An 18,182-nucleotide genomic window follows, 5' to 3' on the forward strand; every position below is an offset into this window, starting at 1 on the left:
TCCACACTTGTCGATCCTCCGGATCATACACTGTCAGGTACCACTGAGCTTGCAGCCGGTGAGCCACCAAAGACAATAATCTTGGATAATGCGAGCTTGGCACAAGGAACACGGGGGGGGTGGAGACGGGGCTTAATGGTGTAATCTGTAATCTCAGTTCGTGGGGAATGCGAGCGAAAAGGAGAAATCGCCTCACGTTGAGCCGTGAGTGTAGATACTGCTCATCCGCATATAAATATGCCCTACTGCTGCTCTCTCTCCATCCCTTCCTCTTCTCTCGCAGGTCAAGCAAGTCTCTCTTTAATCTTAATCCTAATCCCTCCGCCTTCTCCCCTTCACTCTTTCCTCTTTTGCTTCCCTCGCTTCACGATTACCGCTCCTTTTGTCGCCGTTTAGTTCCATTCCTTCGCTTGTGTTTCTTCAATATGAAGGCTTCGATCCTAACGGCCCTCACTTTGGCCGCTTGCTCCTTCGCGAGCCCCGTCGGCCAGCTTCATGCTCGCGATGGCGAATGTACCTGCCAGCCTAATGGCGGTTCGAGCTCTGGCTCTGGCTCTGGCTCTGGACCTTACCCCGGCTCCGGCTCCGGCTCTGCTCCAGGATCGGGTTCTTACCCCGGCTCTGGCTCTGGCTCTGCCCCCGGTGCTGGCTCCTATCCTGGCTCGGGATCGGGATCTGGCTCAGGTCCAGCTCCTGGCTCTGGCGCTGGCTCCTACCCTGGCTCTGGCTCTGGAGCTGCTCCCAGTACTGGCTCCGGTTCCTACCCTGGCTCGGGATCCGGCTCTGCTCCTGGATCTGGGTCTTACCCCGGCTCCAGTTCTGGTTCTTACCCCGGCTCTGGCGCTGCTCCTAGCTCTGGTGCTGGCCCTGCTCCTGGGACTGGCTCCGGATCCGCACCCGGCACCGGTTCAGGCTCCTATCCCGGTTCAGGCTCAGGCTCTTACCCTGGCTCTGGCTCTAGCTCGGGATCTCAGCCCTCCGAGGTGTCGACCTACCCTGCTTCCCAGGTTCCAACGCTGCCTGGCTACCAGCCCCAGCCTACGATTACATTGACAACGACCGTTCCAGTCACTGCCTCCCCCGGCTCCCCGGAGTGTACTACAACTGCTCCTGCTGCTACCGCTGGTCAGCCGACTGGCCAACCCGCTGGCCCCGGTGCTCCTACCGGCCCTGCTGGCCAATCCCCTAGCCCTGCCGCTCCAGCTGGTCCTACCGGTCCTGCTGGACAACCTACTGGACCTTCTACACCTGCTGCCCAACCCTCTGGCCCTTCTGGACCGGCCAACTCTGGCTACCCTGGCAGCCCTAGCCCCTCATCTCCTTGGGGTACTCCCAGCTCTTCGGTCCCCGCTGGATCTCCCTCGCAGACTGCCAGCTGTGAAAACGGCCACTGCCACGGTACCGGCCACCTCCTCCAGGATCTGGGCGTTCAGGCTGATCACCTTCTGACCGTTGTTGGTGATGGCACCGAACAACTGCTTGTCCAGCTCAGCCAGCCCGTTGCGGACCTTCTTTCCAGCCTCGGCCTGACCGGCCTTGCTAAGCCCGTGGGCAAGATCATCAAGGACGCCGGCAGCATTGGCGAGCTGGTTAAGGATCTGGGTGCCCCCGTCGAGCAGCTTCTGGTCGTCACCGGCAAGGACACTGGCTACCTCTTGATTCAACTGGACCAGGACGTTAAGGGCCTCTTCGACAGCATTGGCCTGAACGCATTGGGCGAGCCCGTTGGTGACCTGCTGGGTGCCGTCGGCAGCAGCCTGAAGCGTCGTCAGAACTGGGACTACAACCCTTACGCCAAAAACTCTAACGGGCTCGTTGAGAAACTGGCACCGGTGATTGACTGCATCTTGGTGGTTACCGGCGAGGACGCCAAGGACCTTATCATCAAGCTCAGCAAGCCCGTGGCCGAGGTGTTTAAGGCACTGGGATTGACTGGCCTTGGCGACAGCGTAGGTCAGGTCGTTAAGACGCTCGGCAAAGATGCGGGTGACTTGGTTTCGGATTTGGGTCAGCCCACCGAAAAGTTGCTCACTGTGGTTGGCGATGGTGGCAGCAAGCTGGTGATCCAGTTGGCTCCCGATGTTGCAGACTTGGTTGGGGACCTGGGACTCCCCAAGGTTGGTGAGGCAGTGGGTGAGGTCCTTGGAGCAGTGGGTAACAACGTGTAAGAAGTCTCGACTATTCTTTCTTTTTCTATTTTTCCTTGGTCCTATGAACGGGTGATGGAATTGCATTGCATTGCATTTATTTGGATGCGATGGTGTTGAGGCTACTTACTAGTACCATATACTTTACAAGATGTAATTAGTGTAATTGATAATGATACCTAATCAAGAATATTTTGAATTGACTTCAATACTACAACTACTACTACTATTCAATATTACCTCCCACATTACTATCCATCCACACATCATAGTACATTTCCCCAAATTCTCTTATCCCCCATCCATTCATCCGCCGATTCCACTCCGAAGCAACCCTATTTTTCCCCTCTATTCAAAGGCGTACGTAAGCCGCATTCCACAGCCTCTCATTGCCTTTGCCTTGCCCCGGATGTAAATTGATTCGCCCCACGGGGTCTGACTGCCGATGTGGAGAAGCGAGCCGCCAGACTTGGCAAAGGCAAACCGTCATCCAACTGGAGAGTACTTGACATAATGTGTGAGTGAGTGAGTGGTGTGTGTGTGAGAGACTTTCCGGGGGGGAAGCACAGAGTTTCGCCTCCCGCTTCGTTCCCTCCAGCAATGAAATCATGGATTATTGTGGGACGTGGGGAGGCCATTCCCCCCAGCGGGTAAGATTATTCCCGCCGTGCCATTTCCGATTGCCGGTCAGAGTTCTCTATTTAATCCTCCAGTTCTCTCTACTTTTTCTTGCTCTGTTCAGCTTCAAAGTTCTTTCATTTTGTTTCTCATAGACACATCTCCACTCTGATTCTCCTTTCTTTACATACCATACTATCATCATGGCGCAAACTCCGCAAGACCTTAAGATTGCCATTCTGGGTGCAGGTATGTACATCCTTTTTTTTTCTGCCGCCTTATAATAGGCTTTAGTATAGGAAGTATGACAAGATACTAATAGTAGTGTTGTTCTATAGGCATGGGTGGCCTGACCTGCGCCTTGGCCCTGGCTAAGGAAGGCTTCAAGCACATCGACGTTTATGAGAATGCACACGATCTGGGCTTCGTTGGAGCTGGTATCCAACTGGCCCCGAACATGGCCCGCGTGCTGGACCGCCTGGGCGTCTGGAAGCCCATTGAGGCCGAGGCTGTTAACATTACTTCCACTAGCGTTAGAGGTATGTGTTGCATTCCCTCCCAAGAATGGAATATCTACAGTCCTTTCTGTGTGAAACATCGAGCTCAACGCTAATAAAACCGAACAGTCGGTGCCTCGGACTCCGAGTTGGCCCACGTCCCACTGGAATACATCCACGACACCTACGGATATCCCCACATGGTTGGCCACCGGTCTTCCCTCGCCGGTCACCTGTACCAAGGTTGCCTGCAGCACCCGGACCAGATCCGCTTCCACTTTGCCACTACCGCCAGCGACACCACCTTCGGTCCCAAGTCCTCCTTCACCGCTACCCCCCGCGACCACCCCGAGCAGGCCTACCGCGTTGAGGCCGATGTCCTCCTCGCCTGTGATGGCATCAAGTCCCAGTCCCGCGTGGCCATGCTCGACCTCCTCGGCATCAAGGCCAGCGTCAAGGACACCCACCAGGCCGCCTACCGTATCATGATCCACAAGGACCAGATCAAGGACGACCCCGAGCTCCTGGAGCTCATGAACGGCAACCGCGTGACTCGCTGGATCGGCGAGAAGCGTCATATCATTGCCTACCCCGTCTCTAACAACACCATCTACAACCTCTCCACCACCCAACCTGACACTCACTTCGCCGCCGCCACCAATGCCACCTACACCACCCGCGGTGACAAGTCCGTCATGCTGGGTGTCTTCGGCGACTTCTGCCCCATGGTCCAGCGTATGCTGAACTACGTCCCCGAGGGTGAGGTCTGCGAGTGGAAGCTGCGTGTCCACGAGCCCCTCCCTACCTGGGTGCACGAGACCGTCGCCCTTGTCGGCGATGCCTGCCACCCTACCCTGCCCCATCTCGCACAGGGTGCCGCCCAGGCCATCGAGGACGGTGGTGTCATCGGTGCTGTCCTCTCCAAGCTCCCCGATACTACCCCGGCTTCCATCCACAAGGCCCTCAAGGTCTACGAGAAGGTGCGCAAGGACCGTGCTTATGCTATCGTCGAGCTGGCTGCCGCTTCCGGCCGTGCTCTTCACTTGGGTGAAGGTGCCGCCAAGGAGGAGCGTGATCGCCAGTTCGCTGCTCTCCGCCAGGGTAAGGGCCCTGTGCCCGACAAGTGGGCGGATGCCGATGTGCAGAAGGAGCTGTATGGCGTTGATGCGACTAAAATCGCGCTGGAGCAGTTCGACGAGCTCTTTGCCTCTGTGTAAGCTTTGGCCTTATACCTTTTTCCCTATATCTTTTCTTTTTTCTTATCGCCTTCACGATTGAACCCGATGTATATTGTATATAGAGCTGATTGGTTGTATTGATGATTGAAGGTCGGGTCGTGAGGCGAAGTTGGCTTGATCGATTGATTGATTGGCCGGAATTAGTGTTCTTTTATCTAGCATTGCAGCCCCTTGCATATACAATGATGATGTTATGATTTGACTGTTATACTATATTTCCTTGTTCGTAGTATACTATCCCTATTCATGCATGTATTCATTGGATGAATGTATACACCCGTAGTTGTACAAAGACGGAAGTGGCTGGCTGCAGAGTTAGTCTGGTTTGTTTGTTAGTCATGGGTTGGATTTTACCCCGGATTTTCAGCCCCTCCTTTTGGTTTGATTTTCAAACCAAAATTAGATCAAACCCGAGGGGTTGGACCCCTTGGTCCTTGCACACTGGCCAGGCAACAATAATTAGATATATTTACCCCTCGAGTTCGTGTGGGATCTACGATAATGCCACCGCTGCATTGTACCCACGAGTCATTATCTGGGGTATACATTCCTCCCCTTCTCCACCACTGTGGGGATGCTTATTTCGCGAAAGGATTCTATGTCAGTGAGCATTGGGCATAAGTAATCATGAGATGCCTTATGCATAGAATTTAGAGCGCAAACTTTAGTACCTGACAATATCTGAATCGGGGTTTGAATCAAACCCGCGGGATTAGCTAGGGTCCATTTCTGCCTTGATTGATAGGTCCAAAGATTAGGTACCGGACAAAAGGGTCTCGACCCAAATTTCAAGGAGTAAAAAATTCTACGCTAGTGACGTTATCGCAAATTAGTGGTTTTACTTAGATCAAGATATATCCCCGCGGAGCAAAGTCTGTTGTAATGAAATCAATGTAGTTGTGACATAGCAAGCTTGTGTACAAGCCTCGGCGGCAGACGTATCCTGGGCTATAAGCTATGGTTAAACTTCTTATCAGATGTTGCTGACAGTGGCAAATCGAAGAATCCAGAACAATTCGAATTGAAAATAACTGCAAATCCATTGCTCGGGGAGACTTCCGGCTTGGCGCGCCGAGCTGAATCAGCCAGTGACGGAGTGGCTATTGCCGCATTGGGCAACTAGCAGGGCTCCTAGTCGCCTTCTTCCTTGCTGCGGCGTTTCTGTTTCTGTTTTCTCTTTCTCTCTTCTTCTGTCTGCTCGTCGCCTGCTCGTTCTCCCTCTCCAACCAGCTCAGTTGGATATGCAGGGTTCTTCTGATGCCAGCAGCGCGTCTGACGACCTCTCACCATCCCAGCCTACTCTCGATTCCGCCCCGTCCGCCAACCGCAACTTGAAGATTGCCATCCCTCGGCTGGCGCCGCCTTCCGTAAAGGCCAACCAGCAACGGACGCCACGCGCCTGTGTCGCCTGTCGCGCCAGAAAGACCAAATGTGATGGTCGTCAACCTGTTTGTCGCCAATGTCGTCGTCTGGATCTCGTCTGCAATTATGCCGGTTCTAAGCGCGAGCGACAACAATTGGAGCTCGAATCCGTTCGCAACAAGGTCGTCGCCTACGAATCGCTTCTCAGCGACATCATAACCGACACGCAGCGGACGGGGGCTTCTTCCATTGAGGACATTCTTAATGTGCGTAGTGCTTGCGATGTTGCCACTTCGCCTCTCCAGAGTACTCAAAGCATTGCCATACTGACCGGTTGCCACCTCCCCGCAGAGACACTTCCAAGCATCTCCAGATGTCTTTGCGGCGCTGCTAGCTGCCAGATCCATATCGGATCCTCAACTCTCACCGCGGCCAAAACCGGGGATTTCTTTAAACCGCATGCACATAACTTTGGCCACTAAACCAAACAGCACTCTTCATCCTCTCACTGAGACCCCTCTAGTACAGGTCAGCAACATCCAATCCTGGACCGACCTTGTCGATAACACCACAGCCAGCCACCTTCTCAGCCTCTTCTTTGCCTGGGAGAATCCAACATGGCGTTTAGTCGACCAGGAGATGTTCATCCGCGACCTGGAGAGCGGGAGTAAGCGGTTTTGCTCGTCGCTGCTCGTCCACACGCTCTTATTTTTCGGCTGTGTAAACGCCACTGCAGTCTGATGTCGAGTACTGAACGTCAACCACTAACGTTTCTCGATAGAGCTCTTCCTACCATTTGGGGCGCATCACTGATCGGCGGGAGGAGAAGGCTCTGGGCAAGAAGTTGTACTCTGCCCTGCAACATCTGTGGCAGTCAGAAAAGGATGATGCTAGCCTTCCCACGGCGCAGTCCAGCATCATGATCGGCCTGCTCTGTTGCACCTTTGGCATTGACCGCTTGGGGACCCGCTACATCATGCATGGCGCCCGGCTTAGTCGGCAGCTGGGGCTTCATCGCGAGTCGGCCCCTTACTTTGCTACTGATGTAGAGGCCGAGGTCGACTCGTTATCCCGGTGTCATAAGTTCGTTGCTTGTGGCGTTTTCGATGTGCAGGCGTAAGTAGCGACCCTCCATGTACGCTCGGGCCCTGACTGATGAGACACAACAGACTCGCGGCACAAGTTTACCGAAAGACACCGGTTTGGGATGAACCGCCTGCTGCGAGCTTCTCGCAGGAAGAGGCCGCGGTGTTGGATGAAGGCGGCGAAGAATGGAAGCCCTACCCTTTTCAGACCCCGGTCTTTCAGCCTTTCATTCACACGGCTTTGTGCTTCCGCAACAAACTGGTGGCGATTGTCAACGAGACTGCCAGGTTCGCGTTAAAGTTCCCGGACGTCAAGCTCACCCAAGACGATTGGGAGTACGGCCGTCAGACCTTTCAGAGACTACAGGAGTGGCGGGCAAGCTTACCATCCGTCCTTTTGCCAGATGAAAATCCTGCGCCGAATATTCTTACACTTCAGTGAGTTCGAGCATAGATTGTCGCTCGGTGCCTTACTAACGACCGACTGCAGCATGTACTATCAGGCGACGGTCGTGGCGTTGTGCCAAATCTTCAGTTTAAATGCCGACCCGAAAAGCAATCATCCTCAATATCCAGATTTCGACCCAGAATCGATCAAGTTACAGTCCCTGGATACACTTGGATCCCTCGTTCTCTTGTTCCAAGCATCCCACGGACTCAAATCTGTTCCCATCGTGATGCTACATTACTTCCTCGTGGGCGGCATGCATGCCATCTCTCAATTACGACCTATGGACTTCAAGTGGAGCTTTGTCCTAGAGGCTTGCGTGGTCGGGCTGTGGCACCTGAGCCTGGGATGGGGGCGCATGTGTACGGCATTTTTGCGGACGATTGAGCTTATCTTGGAAGCTACCAAACCGGACCCAACGCTGGTGCCGCCCAAGGTGACCGCTGTTCTGCGGCTTTTGAAGAGCAATCTTTGGACGGCGACCGATGTTACTTCTCTGTCCGCCGACTATGTGGTGCATCATGTGCCGGCTGCTGCAGGACACTCCGGGCCGCAGTTTCGGGCCGCAGGGCTAGAACAGCTGATCCGTTCTATGGACGATTTCGCCATCAGCTAATGGGCGGTGAGGACGGTATTCTGCCGTTTCCTGAATCATTCAAACGTTCTCCGTATACGATCGTCGGAACTAAACCGTATTTGGCAAGCTCTGCGACGCGTGTCTCCAATCAAGTTAGAGCCTACCTTAGGCCTGCTTCCGTCAACCTTCCGCTGGACATCAATCGGCGACAAACAGAGGCTGCCACCCCCGCTGTCTGACAACAACCCACACAGTCATCTGCGCCGATGCAAAGCAATCCCGCCGTCAGTGACAGTAGATCTGTATCCGTCGCTGGATGGTGCATCTGCGAGTATTGGGCAGTTGGACTAGCGCTATTCTATGACTAGTGATGGATAGGTATATGGTACATGTGTATACCTTGGTAGTAGATGCACCAAAAGTCCTTTCACTTCGATATGGTTATCTTTCGGGTCATATACCAGTTGATAATATGCTGCTTGATAATGAACACTCAATCTCATGCATATTGAAGCACATAGCTAGGATTCAATCATGTACCCTGACAATCTAAATCAAACCAGAACACCATTCAAACCTCTGATGCCCGTAACTCCTTTAAAGCAAATAACAACCCAACCATTAATCATCTCCCTCAAAACCATATACACTAAAATAATCACTCCCACTGCCCCCTCCCCAACGCCCCCAACCGATTCCTCGCATGTTTCTCCACCAACGCCTTCATATTCCCCTCTCTCCCTCCCCTCTCCTGCACTCTCAACTGCCTCTCCCGTTCCCTCTCCCTAGCAGCAGTATAATAATTCACCGCTCCACTCTTCCCCCCTCCCTTTCCAGAAGAAGAAACATTACCCGATTTACTCGTCGAAGACGATGATGAACCGGTACCCTTTGATGTCCTAGACGACATACTTCCAATCGAGGTAGAAGACCCCGTAGACGAAGCCGTAGTTCTCCGAACGAGTGGCGGGGGCCGCGCGAATCCAGAAAGTTCTGCCGCGCCGGAGCTGCCGGAGTGGAATGCCATTCTGTTTCCGCCGGGTGCTGGGACTGTGGCTCCGCTGGAATTAGTGGTGGTGGTGGAGGAGTTGGTGTTGGCTGAGTTGGAGGATGCTTGGCGGAGGAGAGCGAGGCGGTCGACGACGGGGCCGCGGGTGCGGCGCGGGTGTTGGCGTTGGGAAAGGGGGAGGGGTTGTTGTTGTTGTTGTTGTTGTTGGTCCTTTGGTTGGGGTTCTTGGGCGCCGTCTTGGGGTTGGGCTGTGGTGGAGAGGGGATCGTCGCCGTCTTCGTCTGTGTCGTTTTCCATATCCATGTCCATGTCCATATCATCCATGTCGATGGATGCGTCCTCGTGGAAGGAATCGTATTCGTGCGTTTCCGTGAGGAAGGATAGTGTTTCGCGGATCTCTGCTAATGTTGCGGGTTTCTTGGACATGGCGGAGACGGGTTTCGTGCGGCGGAGGTGTGGTGGGGGACGGGGTGGGAGGGATTGGGGGTCGGATGAGTCGTTCGTGTGGTCGAGGGGGCGTTTGCGGTTGTTGGTATTGTTATTGGTGGTGGTATGGTCGTTGGGTGTGGTGTTGTCTTGCGAGGATGGGTCGTCGGTTTGGGTGGATTCTTGTGGCTCGTCGAGGAAGTCGAATCCCACGTCGTCGTCATCGTCGTCGCGGTCTTCGACGGCGCGGAAGAATGCTGCTTTCTTGGGGTTTTCGGCGATTTCACCGATCTTCTCGTCTGCCAGGAGGGCTTTGCGCATGCGTGCGAACTCGCGCTGTTTCTCGCGCCGGCGGGCGAGGAGCTCGTCGTCTGAGTCGTCGAGGTCGAACTCGTCGTCGGCGTTGCGACGGCGGCGGAGAGCTCCTGTGGTGATGTCTTTGAGCAGTTTGGCGACTTGCTTTTCGTCGTTGGTGCGTTGGTGGAGACTGGTGCGTCATTGTTAGTTTCTAAATGGTATTATGGCTGGGTTTGGGAAAGCTTACGCATTCAGGGCTGCCAGCTGTTTCTCATCGACGGTCTCGCCGCTGTTGTCGTTGATCATTTGTCTGTCGTAGGCGTTCTCGGCTTCGTCGTCATCCTCGTCGCTGGCGCCTCCTAGACCGGCGTATTCATCGTCGGACTCTTCGGCTGCTTCTTCGACGATCTCCTTGGCTTTGCTCTTCTTGCGGTCGAAGGGCACGGCGGGCTTCTTGGTTGCCTTCTTCATTACGTCGAAGGCACTGGCGTCGATTTCAAAGTCGCCCTCGTTGTCGTTTTCTTCTTGCTCTTCGATCATGGAGAGGTCGGCTGTCCGTCCGCGCTTGAGCTGCTTCATTCTGCGGGCTGGGGCTGGCGATCCATCTTGGTTGTCGCGGTTGATGACAACGGTATCGATGGTCGACTGAGGAGTTCCGAGGAATCGTTTGTTAGGGTCGAAGGGCGAAAAGACGAATCCGGCATCCTGAGTAGGTTCTGGCATTTCGGAGAGCTGGGTCGATCGCGGAGCAGGAGACTCGGAGATTCGTGAATCAGACTGTGCGTAGCCTGCCAGCAGATCGACAGACCCCTTTCTTGGCTCTTGACTGTCTCTAATGATCGTCTGTGAGTCGGATGGTTCACGGTCTTCAACCATAAGATCCGGGTCAGGAGCAGAATAAGGAATCGTAGAACCAGTTTGCGCATTATCCTGGTGGCTGCCAGAGATTGTGCCGGCAAAGGCCTGCGTTAGACTCATCAGGTTGCTGGAGCTCTGTGTCGGAAGTTGTGGCCGCTCAACGGAACGTGTAGTAGGCGTAACGATGGATTTCGCAGGCGTCTTTGGATCGATCTCCTCATCTTCATCGTCTTCATCGTCGAGGACAACTCTTGTAGGCCGCTTTCGCCTCTGCGTTGGCGCATCATTCTCATCGACCGACATGGTTTCCGTCTGTTCATCTTCTGATTCATCGTCTTCGCCTGCTTCAAAATCGACAAGTCCGTCTTCACCGGCAGGCTTATCTTCTTCGTCCTCTTCCTCATCCTCATCCTCATCCTCCTCGGCTTCTTCCTCAGAACCAGAGTAGTCCCAGTCCTCGTCGTCTTCATCTCCACCCTTGGCCGCTTTCCGTTCTATCTTGGCGATATCTTCAGCCTCTTTCCGGGCCTTCTCTACGAGATTCTCGAGCTCATCCTCCATCGCGGCGCGTTCTTCCGCTGTCTCGATATGGATACCCTTAGCTTTCAGTTCCTCGATTCTCTGCTGCCTTTCCCTTGCAGCTTGTTGCTTCGCCTTCAACAGTACCGTGGCGGACAATTGGGCAGGGTGCATGGCGGATTTGCGTGTAGGAGAGGTGATGTGCGCCAGGGCTTTCAGCTTCATCAAAGACGCCGGTTCCTGAGCCTTTCTGGCGGGGACATTCTCGAACGCTGCAATACGTCGACACTTGGCGGGGGAGGTGACAATCTCGAGCTCACTGTCCGAGTCGTCCTTCTGTTGCCGGGCGACCTCCTCGCGCGTGAGACGCACGCGAACAGGTGGGCCCGTTAATTCCTTTCTCTCCTTCTTGGAAAGCGTCTTTCCCCGCTGTGTTGTATGCGCTTCATCAATTTCCATCCTCGCTACAACAGGTTGTTCAGCCTGCGGACGTGGATTCTCAAGTATATCCTCCAACGGACGGAACTCAGTCTCCGCCTCTTTGCCCAAACCCTCGCCGGCTTCCTTCTCGACCGGTCCAAGGACAGGCGAAGTACGCGGAGTCTCCTTTTCCTTCTGCGCCTCAGCATCAGACGAGTTCAACGAATCAGCAGTCGTGGACGAGTTCTCCCCCGGCGCCCCAGGCGCAGTCCGCTCATCAGACTTGACCGCATTAAATCGAGCGAAAAAGCTCTCTTTCGTAATCTTCTTCTTCGTCTGAGCCTGATGAGCCAACTGCATATTACGACTCATCCGTTGCGTCTCGCGATTCATCTCCTCCAGAGCCTTCTTGCTCGCCTTTCTCGCAGGACGCGACGCCTGCTGCGTCAACTTCCGTCCAGATCCATTTTCCCCCTCGCTTTCACTACCAGACAGAATTTCCGAGCTGAATTGTTCCTGTTGCTTGGCTCTCGCCGCTCTCTTCTCAGCCTCGGCCTTCTCCTTCTCCTCCCTCTCCTTGCGCTTCTGCGCAACTAACGCCAGGAACCGAGAATTAGCCTTCGGCTGCGCCTCTTCCTCATTACTCGACCCTGCTTGATCTCCATCCTCATCATCCTGACCCCTCCTAGGAGACGAGACAAACAAAGGCGACTCCGAGCGCGCCGGATGCCGCTCGTCCATCTCTACCTCCGGAACCATATCAGCAGTATTCCTCCCTCTCCTCCTCGGTCCAGCCGTAGGAAGATCATCCTCATCCTCATCCTCATCATCCATAACCACATCATCATCATCTTTCTTCTCCGTCCTCAACGTCTTCGAAACCCGTTCAAAGGCCGTCTGCCCCTCAGACTGATGCTGAGTCTGGCCCTGTAACCGCGCAGCCATGCGCCCCTTCGGCATGACAATATCCTCATCATCGTCCGAGTCGTCATCGTCCGAATCGGCTGGGTTCGTAGGCTGTGTGGAGATAGTGCTGTGTTTCAACGCATTACTGAGCGTAGTGGTAGATCGATCGGATTTCTGTTGTGCTTGTACATCATTTTCTGATTCGGAGTCGCTGTCAAAGGCTGCCATCATGGCTTTGATTTTTCGTCCGGGCGTGAGCATCATGTTGTCGTTGTTGGCGGCGTCGGGGGAGTTTGCGCGAGACGCGGTGCGCGTCGTGCGCGGTGTGGAGGGCGTGGATGACATTTTGTGATTGAGATTAGGGTATCTTTCGGGTTGGGTGTAGGTAGGTATTAGTTTGGTGTATTGGTAGAGGTCATGTCTATGGGTATTCTGGAATATGAATTCGAGGTCAATGGAGATGTGCACGGTGGTGTACACAGTGGGAGGAATGCAAGGGCGGAGAATCTACGGGGGTGGTAATTACTAGTCGGAATAGTTAGAATATAGTAAGTAATGGACGCGCCGCGCACGCGTTGCTATCACACGTGATCTGCCGATAAGCCGCGTTATCGGCCACAATCTACTCCGTACGGATTACTATGAACTATTGCGGAGGTATAGAAGCTGCGAAGAAAAGCGTAGATTTGTACAACTGGTGAAGCCAATTCATAAAGGTGCTTTATTCTTATCGTACAGCGCCCATATTATGTGTCTCGTTACGCCAATAAACACCGCCCCCTGGAATCCGACGCTGTCTCAAATGCTTCCCGAATAACAAAATCGTGCCATTTCCATCAGAAGCCGTCGGCAAGATCGTATATGCTGTATGTAGGATGCTAGTGGTGTGCTAGATGTGTCCAAATTTTTTTCCCTCATCCAAGATCAAATTTCAATGTCGAGCTCCAAATCCAAGGCCGCAATGTTTTCATCATCCATGTTCCGGTGCCGGATGGAGGCAACGCCACTTTTGCTGGTTTTCTTCTGGGATCCCGCCGGGGTACCGCTGGCCGGTGTGCTCGCTTTAGACGGTGTCTCCGAGGCAGTGTTCTCTTGGCTCGCGTTATTCTCAGTGGGGGTTCCGTTGCCATTGACGTCGTAATGAGTCCGCGCTTGGGTTCTAACGCGCATGAACGGGTTGTGGGCGGCTTCTCCACGAGCAACAGCTGCAGCCGCTTTACGGCTGGCCTTGCGCTCTTCTATCTGCGCCCGGCGCACATTCTCGATATTGAGCTTCTGGTTGCGTATGTTCAGCTCAGCAAGGCGTTCATGTTCCGAGGGCTTGTCCACGCGCGGCTTGGGATTGCTGCCAACTGCGAGCTTCGGTGTCGCCATGCTGGCCAACTCAGCCTCCAGCCGCTCCATTTCCGCATCATCGCCAGCTTCTCGAGCAAGCTTCAGCTGCTTCTCGATATCCACGCGCTTGAAGAACTTGTACTTCGTATCCAACGAGCCTTGCTTGCGTAGCTTCTCGTTCAACTCCTCGTTGGTGAACTTGTGGTTCAGCAACCGATTGATATCCGTGACTTTGTTGGCAACCATTGACTTTGTAGCCATCTTGCAGTCTTCGACGGCCATGGTTTGACGATACCGGTTGAACTCCGCCTACAGTGTATCAGTATATGCTAACACAGAGACGTGCCAAGTAGCTTACCTCTGTGAACGGAGAGTCGGAGCATGCAACAAAAGGAAACTCGCGCTCAGCCTTTCCATGTGCTAACACAGCATATTGATTCGTCACGAACGACCGGCCATTTTGGCCCTCCATCGCATAAGGCTTTCCCTCGGAAAATCCTGAACAAGTCAGCGACGAATAAACTAATGCGAACGTAAGAGGTTTTCCCTACTCTTAATCAAGCAAAGACGGTACTCGTTCTGACCGGTCTCACGGTTCGGCCCAATATTAACACGGGCATAGCAACCGGAGATAGCGTCATCAAACCCAGGATAGAAGCAGACCTGAGCAAAGTTACTCCGACCCACCCGAGTGCGTTGGATATCCCGCAATTCAGCAGGCGGGTCATCTTTCGGAGGCGACGGTGAGCGCTCCCTGTCATCCCATTCGACTTCACTCTCGCCTTCTGCGTCTTCGTCGGAGATCCGGTCATCGCGAGAACGGGCCTTCTCCTTGACCGGTTCACGACGGCGGAGCTCGTCACGCTTCCCCTTCTGCTCTCGTTGCCGCTTGTAGGCTTCAATAGCATCGGAGGTCTCTCCCACCTTACGGCCACCAAGCGTCATCTTCTGACGCGAACTCTTGCGGTTGCCCTCATCAAGATTTGCCACGCTGGCCTTTCGTTTGTTCTTTTTCGCTTTGCGGGCCTCCTCGCGCTCACGGGAAGCCAGAAGACGACGAAGAGCAAGATCTTGATTATGACGATCAACCTCCTGCGCACGCTCGGAGAGGAGCTGCTCTCGTTGAATCTCGGGCATCGCCATGATTTCCTCCTTGTCCTTAGCAGAGTAGTATAATTTCTCGTAAGGGAAGATAGGGCCTTCATCTTCAGCCTCAGGGGCTGAGCCTTCAGAATCCGATCCTGAAACCGATTCGGACATGCTAGCAGAGTCGAGCGATTCAGCAGCGGACCTAGAGAGAGTACTATATTAGCCGAGTCTGCAAGTCGCAGTGATGACCACAAAAAGCGGCATCGCAAACACGCGTGGCAAACAAAACATACAGTTCGCCATCCTCTTCATCCTCGTTTCTTCTCGACTTCCGGCCCCGTTTCACGGTCCTAGCAGTGCCTTTGCGACCCATAGCCGATGCGTCGGGAGACTGAGGGGATGATGATCGACTGCGAGATTGAACTCTCTCCTTGGCAGGGGGGGATGCTTCCTCATCGGAGGAGTCTCCCGCAAGAGCGAGAAGCTCGGCATCGAGGTCGTCAGCCATGGTGAATGATGGTAGAGGTTGCCTTGGAATTCAGGTCCTAGTAACACCAGTAACAAGGCAAGCGGCGCTAGACTGCTCAGGGAAGGAAGCCGCCAGCAGGAAAATGGATGGCTTCCAGGGTAACAGATGCCACCTGAACCGCAGTCGCGCCGAGTGAAAAGGAAGTTAGGTGGCCAGAGGGCGCTGACTCGGACGGGGTCGCTCTATAATAATAGTGGTGAACACCCTCACAGACTATTAATAGGGTCGCGTATCGAAATAATGAAACGGATGAGGCAGTGAGGCAGTGAATCCTATTGGGGGCGGTGTGGTGAAGGCGAAGGTGGTTAGTGAAGTGAAAGAGCAGAGCCGGGAAGTGAAAAGAAGCGATTGGAGCGATTCTCGACGCTCGTTCATGACGTTCCGGTCCAGGGATGGCGTGCCAAGGCGTGTAAGCGCGCGGCTGCGGCTTATCGATCGGGTTGGACCACCTCGGAACTCATGGCTGCTGCTGGCATTCCTCCGCGGCCTTAAACCTCGCCCTGAAGCTTGAACGGCCTTCCAATTGACCATTGGATCTTTTATCTTTGCCATGAAGGCCCTCAATTTGCTCCGAAGGGCTCCGCTGGCCCCTTCCCTTCGGCCAACACCTCCCGCCGTCCTCGACTTCCTCGCGCCTTCCACTTTACAAACCTGTCGTCAGTACAATTCTACAGCTACACGGCAGTCTGCAGCAAATACCTCCGTGTCACAGCAGACATCTGGATCATCGAAACCAAAATATGTTCTCAATCAGCAACAACGCGAGTTTCTCGACCGAGCCCTCCGCGTCAACCAAGCCGGCGAGCTAGCAGCCACCTTGATCTACACGGCGCAAACACCACAAGTCGTGCGCTCTCATCCTCACCTACGGCCGTTGATGAAACACATGTACGATCAGGAAGCGGGGCACTTTGACACGTTTAACCATCTCATTGCGAAACACCGAGTACGACCGACGGCCATGTATCCGGTATGGGAGGTCGCAGCAACGTTCCTGGGCTGGTCTACCGGAATGATGGGACGTGAGGCAGCAATGGCCTGTACGGAAGCTGTAGAAACCGAGATTGGGTCTCACTATAATGATCAAGTGCGGGAGATTCTATCCTGGAAGGCGGAGGCTGAAAGTCGGGGAGAAGAGTTGGATGAAGAATTGGAGGAAATGCTGGCAACTTTCCGGCGAATTCGCGATGAGGAGCTGGAGCATTTGGACCATGCTGTCGAAAATGACGCGAAGGAAGCCCGTCCGTACGATCCGCTGGTCAATGTCATCCGCTACGGATGCAAAGCTGCCATCAAAATCAGCGAACGGGTGTGAGCACACTATGGAAGCAAAAGGGTCAAATTTTGATTTTGTAAATGTACGATAAAAGCTGTACTATTATTATCTTGGTTTGTCACACTTATATAACCTCATGTAAAGGCCTGACTATTCGCTCAGCGAGTCTATAACTGGGTATCTACAACCAAACGCGCCCGAATGATTCTATCCAACGGCGCACTCTATGAAAGCCAAGCTCTCTATAACCCTATCAACTTAGTTCTCCGACTCCGAGCCCTGGTTCTTTTCCAAGTATTCCAGGAAGCTCTTCGAGAAACGCGTCACCTGCTGGTAGACCTCCTCGAAGCCGTTGACCCCACCATAGTAGGGATCCTGAACAACCTCACCTCCACCGACGCGCTCGTGCAAGACACCACCAGTACCAAAGTCACCAAACAGACGGACCTCCGCAACCTTGGCGCCTGCTTCCCCGCTCGCGGCAAGGGATGCCGCAGTCGCTGCCCGGGTACCCTTGGTGCCACGCGATGCAGGGCCAGACTTGTTCATAGATGCCAGAACCGACTCGCGAACATCCAACAGATCGCGCAGGTTATACTTGTCCATCGCGAGGAGGTAGTCAAAGTCGAGGAAGTCCTGCTTGGTGACTTTGCGGGCGGCATGGTTGTAGTTACGAATGTTGTGGCGACGGAGCGTGGACATGGTGCGAGAATCAGGATCTTCGCCGGCGTGGTAGGCACCTGTACCGGCAGAATCGATTTCATTGATTAGAGGATGGGAGGCTGCGACGTTGCGGAAAACTCCTTCTGCCATGGGGGAACGGCCTGGGTGGTTGAGTTAGCTTGCGGTGCGGTTTCACGATAATGCGGGGAGACCAGGACGTACAGATGTTGCCGAGACAGACGAAGAGGACATTGACTTGCCGGCCAGCGGGGGTGGAGTCGGTGACGGTCATTGTGATTATAGGCTTTTAAAGTGTCTATTGAGAAATCTATGGCTTGAATGAATGATGAATGAGTGTGGAGTGATTGTAAAGAAAGTTTGATTGAGTAGTGGTGATTGATTATTGATGGTGGCGGGGATTCCGCGCAGAATCTTTATCGATAGCGGAGGGCGGTAGTCCGTGCCTGATTCCTGAGGCGACGGCGCATTGTGATTATGTTGCGACACATTCCTCCCACATCCAGTTTGGCTCTGGCTTTACTCTGTCCTGGTGCATATTTGTCTGCATATGCAGTCTAATGCGCGCTAAAATATAGAAAGACGTGTCGTGAATGAACTACAAAAGTTTAGTAGAGACGAGCTAGCACAGCAGCTACAAATGGATGAAAAAGAAAAAAAAAAAAAAAAAAGGCGCCGGATCGGGGTATGTTAAAGTCACATGCTATCGATTTTCCGGGGTGCTAAAAGTATATTGAGTTGAATTGATTGTTCATCACAGAGACCTAACTGTGCTAGTTTGTTTGCAAACGCGCAGATATCGTACTTTATCTCTTTCTGCCTAAGAATATTAGCGCACCGGTTATCTACTATTGATTACACAATA

General features: G+C 53.7%; 7 protein-coding genes across 7 annotated transcripts; 4 read left to right on the forward strand and 3 right to left on the reverse strand.

The window, feature by feature from the left end:
* The first annotated feature begins 288 nt into the window (after positions 1–288).
* BO83DRAFT_376087 (uncharacterized protein) lies at positions 289–2,311 on the forward strand. The gene has a single exon (XM_025530624.1). The coding sequence runs from the start codon at positions 426–428 to the stop codon at positions 2,166–2,168; it is 1,743 nt and encodes a 580-aa protein (XP_025391299.1). The 5' UTR covers positions 289–425; the 3' UTR covers positions 2,169–2,311.
* A 606-nt stretch (positions 2,312–2,917) lies between these two features.
* Positions 2,918–4,685, forward strand: BO83DRAFT_355557 (putative monooxygenase). The gene is made up of 3 exons (XM_025529152.1): positions 2,918–3,014; positions 3,104–3,304; positions 3,392–4,685. The coding sequence occupies exons 1-3, from the start codon at positions 2,969–2,971 to the stop codon at positions 4,477–4,479; spliced, it is 1,335 nt and encodes a 444-aa protein (XP_025391300.1). The 5' UTR covers positions 2,918–2,968; the 3' UTR covers positions 4,480–4,685.
* Positions 4,686–5,741: 1,056 nt separating this feature from the next.
* On the forward strand, positions 5,742–8,011 carry BO83DRAFT_396552 (putative C6 transcription factor; the record flags this gene model as incomplete). Its single annotated transcript, XM_025533141.1, has 5 exons — positions 5,742–6,128; positions 6,214–6,597; positions 6,644–6,978; positions 7,032–7,385; positions 7,438–8,011. 5 exons carry the CDS (start codon positions 5,742–5,744, stop codon positions 8,009–8,011), a joined length of 2,034 nt encoding a protein of 677 aa, XP_025391301.1.
* Positions 8,012–8,630: 619 nt separating this feature from the next.
* On the reverse strand, positions 8,631–12,895 carry BO83DRAFT_355561 (uncharacterized protein; the record flags this gene model as incomplete). Its single annotated transcript, XM_025529153.1, has 2 exons — positions 9,952–12,895; positions 8,631–9,894 (listed from the first exon to the last, which is right to left on the reverse strand). Exons 1-2 carry the CDS (start codon positions 12,750–12,752, stop codon positions 8,631–8,633), a joined length of 4,065 nt encoding a protein of 1,354 aa, XP_025391302.1. The 5' UTR covers positions 12,753–12,895.
* Positions 12,896–13,103: 208 nt separating this feature from the next.
* Positions 13,104–15,680, reverse strand: BO83DRAFT_376091 (RNA polymerase-associated protein). The gene is made up of 4 exons (XM_025530625.1): positions 15,125–15,680; positions 14,294–15,033; positions 14,101–14,240; positions 13,104–14,051 (listed from the first exon to the last, which is right to left on the reverse strand). The coding sequence occupies exons 1-4, from the start codon at positions 15,337–15,339 to the stop codon at positions 13,332–13,334; spliced, it is 1,815 nt and encodes a 604-aa protein (XP_025391303.1). The 5' UTR covers positions 15,340–15,680; the 3' UTR covers positions 13,104–13,331.
* A 167-nt stretch (positions 15,681–15,847) lies between these two features.
* BO83DRAFT_376093 (demethoxyubiquinone hydroxylase family protein) lies at positions 15,848–16,817 on the forward strand. The gene has a single exon (XM_025530626.1). It carries the CDS (start codon positions 15,911–15,913, stop codon positions 16,673–16,675), a length of 765 nt encoding a protein of 254 aa, XP_025391304.1. The 5' UTR covers positions 15,848–15,910; the 3' UTR covers positions 16,676–16,817.
* On the reverse strand, positions 16,754–17,732 carry ltpA (tyrosine protein phosphatase LTP1). The gene is made up of 2 exons (XM_025530627.1): positions 17,522–17,732; positions 16,754–17,460 (listed from the first exon to the last, which is right to left on the reverse strand). The coding sequence occupies exons 1-2, from the start codon at positions 17,589–17,591 to the stop codon at positions 16,895–16,897; spliced, it is 636 nt and encodes a 211-aa protein (XP_025391305.1). The 5' UTR covers positions 17,592–17,732; the 3' UTR covers positions 16,754–16,894.
* Between the last annotated feature and the right edge of the window lie 450 nt (positions 17,733–18,182).

Source organism: Aspergillus eucalypticola (genome assembly GCF_003184535.1).
Source record: "Aspergillus eucalypticola CBS 122712 chromosome Unknown BO83scaffold_5, whole genome shotgun sequence".
Taxonomy (NCBI): Eukaryota; Fungi; Ascomycota; class Eurotiomycetes; order Eurotiales; family Aspergillaceae; genus Aspergillus; species Aspergillus eucalypticola.

Excerpts from the sequence above, each read along its gene's own strand:
- BO83DRAFT_376093 (XM_025530626.1), top strand. The coding sequence starts at position 15,911 with ATGAAGGCCCTCAATTTGCTCCGAAGGGCTCCGCTGGCCCCTTCCCTT.
- ltpA (XM_025530627.1), bottom strand. The coding sequence starts at position 17,591 with ATGACCGTCACCGACTCCACCCCCGCTGGCCGGCAAGTCAATGTCCTC. Across the intron at positions 17,461-17,521 it reads CGTCTGTCTCGGCAACATCT|GCCGTTCCCCCATGGCAGAA; the intron begins GTACGTCCTGGT and ends TCAACCACCCAG.
- BO83DRAFT_376087 (XM_025530624.1), top strand. The coding sequence starts at position 426 with ATGAAGGCTTCGATCCTAACGGCCCTCACTTTGGCCGCTTGCTCCTTC.
- BO83DRAFT_376091 (XM_025530625.1), bottom strand. The coding sequence starts at position 15,339 with ATGGCTGACGACCTCGATGCCGAGCTTCTCGCTCTTGCGGGAGACTCC. Across the intron at positions 14,241-14,293 it reads CCGTCTTTGCTTGATTAAGA|GATTTTCCGAGGGAAAGCCT; the intron begins GTAGGGAAAACC and ends TGACTTGTTCAG. Across the intron at positions 14,052-14,100 it reads CCGACTCTCCGTTCACAGAG|GCGGAGTTCAACCGGTATCG; the intron begins GTAAGCTACTTG and ends GATACACTGTAG.
- BO83DRAFT_355557 (XM_025529152.1), top strand. The coding sequence starts at position 2,969 with ATGGCGCAAACTCCGCAAGACCTTAAGATTGCCATTCTGGGTGCAG. Across the intron at positions 3,015-3,103 it reads GATTGCCATTCTGGGTGCAG|GCATGGGTGGCCTGACCTGC; the intron begins GTATGTACATCC and ends GTTGTTCTATAG. Across the intron at positions 3,305-3,391 it reads TACTTCCACTAGCGTTAGAG|TCGGTGCCTCGGACTCCGAG; the intron begins GTATGTGTTGCA and ends AAAACCGAACAG.